General features: G+C 48.7%; 1 protein-coding gene across 1 annotated transcript; it reads left to right on the plus strand.

The window, feature by feature from the left end:
- The first annotated feature begins 3,120 nt into the window (after nt 1–3,120).
- On the plus strand, nt 3,121–6,540 carry SLC35C1 (solute carrier family 35 member C1). Its single transcript, XM_039705519.1, has 2 exons — nt 3,121–3,563; nt 5,390–6,540. Exons 1-2 carry the CDS (start codon nt 3,191–3,193, stop codon nt 5,947–5,949), a joined length of 933 nt encoding a protein of 310 aa, XP_039561453.1. The 5' UTR covers nt 3,121–3,190; the 3' UTR covers nt 5,950–6,540.

The raw sequence follows: 6,540 nt of genomic DNA on the forward strand, positions 1-6,540 counted from the left end.
AGGGAGTTACATTGGCAGAGGTGAGAGAGTTATTCTGGTTGATTTTCCCATGCAGACGTGCCATACATGTGTGATAGGGTTGTAGGATAATCCCCCAGGAAAAGCAACAAGGATTTTATTGATCGGGATATTTCAAACTTCTGCAGGCCAAAGCAATCTTCTGTGCACTGAACGAGTGGACAAGATGCAGTGGGAGGGGGGTTTTGCTGTATCCAACTCCTGTGTTTAGTTTAGAGAACACACTTTGAACAATGCTAGCAAGTGGCAGAGAGAAGAAAAAAAATCTATCTGATTCTGAATCTGCCAGAGGCACTGTCATTCTTGCAACATTAGTGGTAGGAGAGGTCAAATTCCTTGAAATTCAAGCCAGATTATGTGATGCTGAAGCCACAGGTCACAAGGACCTATGGAACCAACCCAGTGCCCCACACAAAGACTGTTTGCTTTCTTTTTTTTCTTGACTGACACCACTTACGAGAGAAGTGCTGGGCCAGGCACTGGAAGAAGGTGGATGGAAGGAGCACAGGATATGAAGCAAAGAGTAAATGCTAGCTGACTTCTAGCAGCAGGATCAAAGCGTGGCTGAGCTCCAGGGAACACCCGCTGGTCACTTCAATAGCAATAACAATTTCAACTTCAATAACAGCTTTCCCTGCCTTAATGCCAGTCCCTCTGCAGAATCACGATCTGCTGTTTCCATGGCAGGAGCTGCAGGCCTGCATCCAGGGGATGTCACAGCCCATGTGAGCTTGGGCAAGCACCATGCTTGGGGTGGCTCTCCCAGCTGTGCAGGCAGAGCAGGGAGGTGGGTGAGGTGAGCAGGTGAACTCACTTGGGGTTGTGAGGGCTCTACCAGGCACCTATCACAAGGTGCAGTGCTGAGAGATGCTGCTCAGAACACAACCCCCAACACTCCCTCACCCTGCAGGCACTTGGGTAGTCCAAAGCAAGCACACCAGCACCAGCTTTCTTTGTCCAGAGGGAACGTGATTCCCATCAGAGCCCAGATGCTGCTCAGGAGGCACAGGTTGTGGGGAAAGGCAGCATCATTTACTAAACCTACTGATGCATCTGGGAGAAAAAAAAACTAGTGACTTCAGAGAGCTGAGAAAAGCACATTATGCCTGAAACATTTTCCAGCCACACCAACTGGCCTAATTAAGTACTTTTCTCCCCAAAACCCCTACTATGCTTCTGTCCTTCCCAACTGTAAGAGCAGCAAAGATTGCTATGGGGGCCAATTAATGCTGCTGGCTTTGCTTCCAAAATCCTCTTAATTATGCCCTGTGCAAATTGCTGTGCCCCAGGACATTGCAAACCAGACACTTTGCAGCAGTCTCAGCTGAAATAAGTGAGGGTCACACTGACCAATGTTTGACAGAGCTCACTGCTGCCTCCCCCACCTCATGGAATCTGGCATTAATTCTAATTTATTTCATCCTGTCCAGCAGTTTGAATTCTCAACATGCTAGAGTTTCTTATTGAAAGGCTTCTTTGTTATAAAGCACCATTAAGAGAACATGGGATGTTTTGGCATGTGATTATGGCTAGATGGGTGTTTCATACCTGGAATGATGATGTGGGACTGTGGGATAAGTGAGTTAGCATGGGAATGTGTGCAGCCTACCCTAACACCCAGGCTACACTGAAAGCAGCTAGTCCCTGTATTGCTTGCAATGTAGCAGGGCAGTGCACAAGTCAGCCCAGGCTGTACCTCAGTTTTGGAGAGGTAAATGGCATTGGCAGAGACATTCTCCTGGTTAGATATCAAAATTATTGATGCAGGAATGGGAACTAGGCAGCTAACTCTTGCCTGTGCTGTCCTTGCTTCCACATGTCACCACGCCTACTTCATTTGGTATTTTGGACATGCCAGGTCTATTGTGAATGTTTTATTTACCTCCACAAAAATGCAAACCTGTTTTCTGTACAGAAGGTTTAGGCAGCAGAGCACACTGTGCTTTTGATGGGATGTGGGCAAAATCCATGCTAGCAAACCACTGCATGTCCAACACCCAGATGCCACTTGCTCCAACCAGCACATGAAGGATGCTGACATGAGCCAGCAGAGCAGTCTTGTTCCTGACACAAGGACCACTACCTTGCCACCCTGTCCCCTGCTGCCACCCAGTGCCCAGCAATGCCAGGGGGATACAGTGCTGGCCACCATTAATATCCATGAGCACGGCAGCCCCTCCCCAGCAGTCCCACAGCAAGGCCCTCCCTCCTGGCTGTGGAAGGTGCCAAGGACCATCCTCAGACCCTTGTTAAACTGCCCCTGTTGTCCCAAAATAGGTTATTTCACACGGTGTGCAAGACACCAATCCACACACAGAGTTGAGGTATTTGATTTATTTACAGTTCTGCACGGAAAGGGGTGCTGGGTGGCAAATCCACAAGGCCAGTGTGACAGCTACCAAAACTTCTCACTATTCACACATTTTTGCAAACAAAGACATTGTTTGCTATAGAACAAAGCTAATTCATTGGCTACAAGTTACCCAGATAATTTTATTGTTAATAATTAATATTCTATCTTCTATCAACAGATTATTTTCTTGCTTCTCGTGGTTATTAGCCCGCATGCTCAGTCTTTCTCTTCTTTTGGGTCAGTGGGTTTCCTGAGCTGGTGGTCAGTGAGTTGGTGGTTATAATCTCCCCCTGCTGGAATTACCTTTTACCCAGTTAGAGCTGATCTCAGCACAGTTGTCTTTATTCATTTCCTCCTTATCTTAGGGGTCCTGCCAAATGTCCTTAGGACCTGTAAATTCTACATTCTTTGTGTGCCCTGTCAGCTTGTCCCCCAAAGCTTTGCTAGCTCCCATCTGGGTCTGAGGTCGTTGAGACGTGAAACCTTAACAAGGCTATTCTTATATTTTCTTTTTGACACCCGGGCATCACTTAGAGCTTCCTTGTTCGCTGCTCTTTGTTCCACGCATTAAATCTCCTTTCTTGTTGATTCGTCCTGGAAGTATAAAAACCTCAATTATCAAACAGCATCCTTCCTTAAGAATTTTTTTTAACAAATTCGCAGCCTATTATTTACAAACCGGCAGCGGCCGCGCCGCGCTGCCCGGGGCGGAGCGGGGGCCGGGCCGGGCCGTCCCCCGCCATGGCGGCGCGGCCCTTCCTGCTGCGGGCGCTGCGCATCGCCGTGGTGGTCTGCCTCTACTGGTTCACCTCCATCGCCATGGTCTTCCTCAACAAGTACCTGCTGGACAGCCCCTCGCTGCGCCTCGACGCCCCGCTCTTCGTCACCCTCTTCCAGTGCGCGCTGACGGCCGCGCTCTGCCTGGGCCTCAGCCTGGGGGCGGCCTGCGGGCCCCCCTGCGCCGGCCTGCCCGCCCTCCGCCTCGACCCCAAGGTGTCCCGCAGCGTCCTGCCCCTCTCCGCCGTCTTCATCGGCATGGTCACCTCCAACAACCTCTGCCTCAAGCATGTCGGCGTGGCCTTCTACAACGTGGGGCGCTCCCTCACCACCGTGTTCAACGTGCTGCTCTCCTACCTCCTCCTGAAGCAGACCACCTCCCTCTATGCCCTTCTGGCCTGCGGAGTCATCATAGGTGAGGGGGAGCAGGCAGCTCCTACCCGACAGCCAGCCCCAGAGAGATGGTGGTGGGATGTCTTTCCCTTGGGAAGTCATCCCCACCTGCATGGCAGCTCCCTGGTGAGGTGGGGTAGCTCAGGGCTCGTGCCTTGCTCTGTCTGTGGCAACCAAATTTGTATGGCTGGAGGATGTAGGTGACTCATTAAGAGAAGAAATTGCTCTCATTTGACACAGCTTCCTTTTTCTTTGAGCACTAAAACTTCTCTACCCTCTAAAGAAGTTTAACTTGCCTTACCTTTTTCTTTCTTTCCCCTTTACAGGCTGTAAAATAGCAGGTGGCTTTCTCCCTGTTCCCAAGTTCTTGTTGATTATTAACTTTGGTAACAATAACATTTATGTCAGCACCACTGGGACCATACAATAGAGTCAGGCAATTGGTTTTTACAATAGGCTGAATGCATGTGATAAAGGGTTAGCTGATCAAGCCAAGTGTAAAACACCACCAGAAGATCTGGGTGTGTGGTTAGGATGTAGGGCAAGGCATTGAGTGGCTTAACAGGAATGCTTGTAAGTCGTCCATTCCAAAGGCAAAATAATCCCAAAAGCTACCTTCCACTGAAAGGCCATTTAGATGCCAGGAATGGTGAGCTGTTCATTTCAGTCTGGTTCCAGGTGTGCGTGAGTTCACTTAGTGTTAGACGGCCGGGTGGAATCAGACGAAAACAAGAGAATCTCACCTGCAGAGAAGAGGTGAACAGGAACAGAGCTACTGTCTTTTCTACAAGTGATGCAAGCAATTGCCTTCAGCTAATCTTTTGTTCAGGCGCTGCCCAGGAGTGTGGTGCCTGGCAGCCTGACAGGGTTTCTCTGAGGTTAAGACTCTGTCCTCCTGGCTCCATCTCCTTTGGCTGTGAGAGCATTGCCTGTGTGCTACAGCAGCACAGCTGAGCATCCTCTGTGGCTGACACAAAGCCCCTCCTGTCAGAGCATGGAGCCCATTTGTATCTGGGCTTAGTTTCAAGCCTGTTAGGTGCTTTGCAGGCAACTTCCCAAACAGCTTCCAACAAGAAGCAGCTAATGAAAATGGGGTGCAGTGCTCCTTCAGTAGCTCATCTCCCTTTTCTGTTTTGCTTATGAGCTGGGTGGGGAGAGGTCTCCTTCTCTGCCCTGGAGATGCAAAGCCTGTAGCTCCTGTTTTGGAGGTGGTTAGACAGTGCTTTGCCCATCATTTAACATGAAGGTACTGCACACAGTTTCTGCCTTTTGATTTTTTTTAAATCATGCTTAATATTGCATCCATGTTTTTACTATCTTTCCATCTTCTTCTCTATTTTCCTTCCTGTTAACAGCAGAGAAAATTATAAAGTTCAGTTTTTTCAAACTTTGAAGAATATTCTTTCTACCTATATGTCAATTTTCAGCCTTTTCAATTAAAAACAAAATGGTCTCCTGAAAATTACCTGTATGCAAAGACTAGCTGGAATAGCAGTTTCTGAACTGCTGCCTGCTCAGTGTGGAAATTAGTCCTCTGAGTTTGAATTACCTGAACAGTAAATTTCCTGCACTCCCAAAATAAGTCTTCCCAGTCAAGGCATTTTGTGGGTTCACGTAGTAGAAGGGGGAAGCCCTTAAGCCTGTCTCTGTTGTTGTTCACTATAAAGTAAGTGCTGAATTCTTGACTGTATGTTTTGAGCCTTTCAGCGGTTGTTCAGATGATGCCTGGTGTGTTTGGTTGCAGGTGGCTTCTGGCTGGGCGTTGACCAGGAAGGAGCAGAGATGAATTCTTGACTGTATGTTTTGAGCCTTGGTTGTTCAGATGATGCCTGATGTGTTTGGTTGCAGGTGGCTTCTGGCTGGGCGTTGACCAGGAAGGAGCAGAAGGTACTCTGTCATGGACAGGTATATTCTTTGGGATCTTAGCAAGCCTTTGTGTCTCTCTCAATGCCATCTACACCAAGAAGGTGCTGCCTGTGGTGGATGGTAGCATCTGGCGCCTGACCTTCTACAACAACATCAACGCTTGCGTCCTCTTCTTCCCCCTCATGGTGCTGCTGGGCGAGTTCCGCACCCTCTACCACTTTGACAAGCTGGGGAGCCCCAGCTTTTGGGGCATGATGACTTTGGGGGGAGTGTTTGGCTTTGCCATCGGGTACGTGACTGGACTTCAGATTAAGTTCACTAGCCCACTCACCCACAACGTGTCTGGGACAGCCAAGGCCTGTGCACAAACAGTGCTGGCTGTTATCTACTTCGAGGAGACAAAGAGCTTCTTGTGGTGGACGAGTAACTTGATGGTTCTGGGGGGCTCCTTTGCCTACACGTGGGTGAAAGGACTGGAAATGAGAAAGGTGCAAGAGGATCCTAATGTTAAAAGCAGTGAAAGAAATGAGACTGGTGTGTAGGTGGCTCCTGCACCTCTATTTTTGGGTCTGGGGGGATAACCTTTGGTGCTCCTTTTCATCCTGGGGAGAAGAAGAGCAAGGAGCAGGAAAAAATGCACCTGCAAAGTGTATGGGGAACTGTGTCAGGAACCAGAGCCAAAGACCTGCCTGGATCACGTTTTATCTCACCTCATTGTCAGAGTTGGGGAGAGCATGTGTTGTGGAGATCAACTGGGTTGGGGTTTTTTTGTGATTGTTTTTTAAAATGGATGTTGTTATTTACCTAATCTCGGACATTTGCATCTTGGGGGGGGTGGTGGGGGTGGCTCCTATCAGACACAGACTGGAATGGGAGCTTTGTGTAGTTAGGGATCGAAAATTAATGGAATGAATGCAACCTGGGGTTGTAAAATCCTGAACCTGCAGGTAAGGAAGAGGCAAGTAGCCAGACTGTCTGGGTTAGACTTCAGTAAACTGTTCTGCTGTATAAGGTTTTTGCAACAGCTGTTCTTCCTGTTGCCCCATTCAGTGCAGAGGATGGAAATTCTCTCCCTTCTGGCTATGTACAAGTCTAAACAACAGCAGTGCCACCAAAACACCTTTCCAAAAGTA

The sequence above is a fragment of the Passer montanus genome, unplaced genomic scaffold, assembly GCF_014805655.1.
Source record: "Passer montanus isolate IOZ18808 unplaced genomic scaffold, ASM1480565v1 scaffold18, whole genome shotgun sequence".
Lineage (NCBI taxonomy): Eukaryota > Metazoa > Chordata > Aves > Passeriformes > Passeridae > Passer > Passer montanus.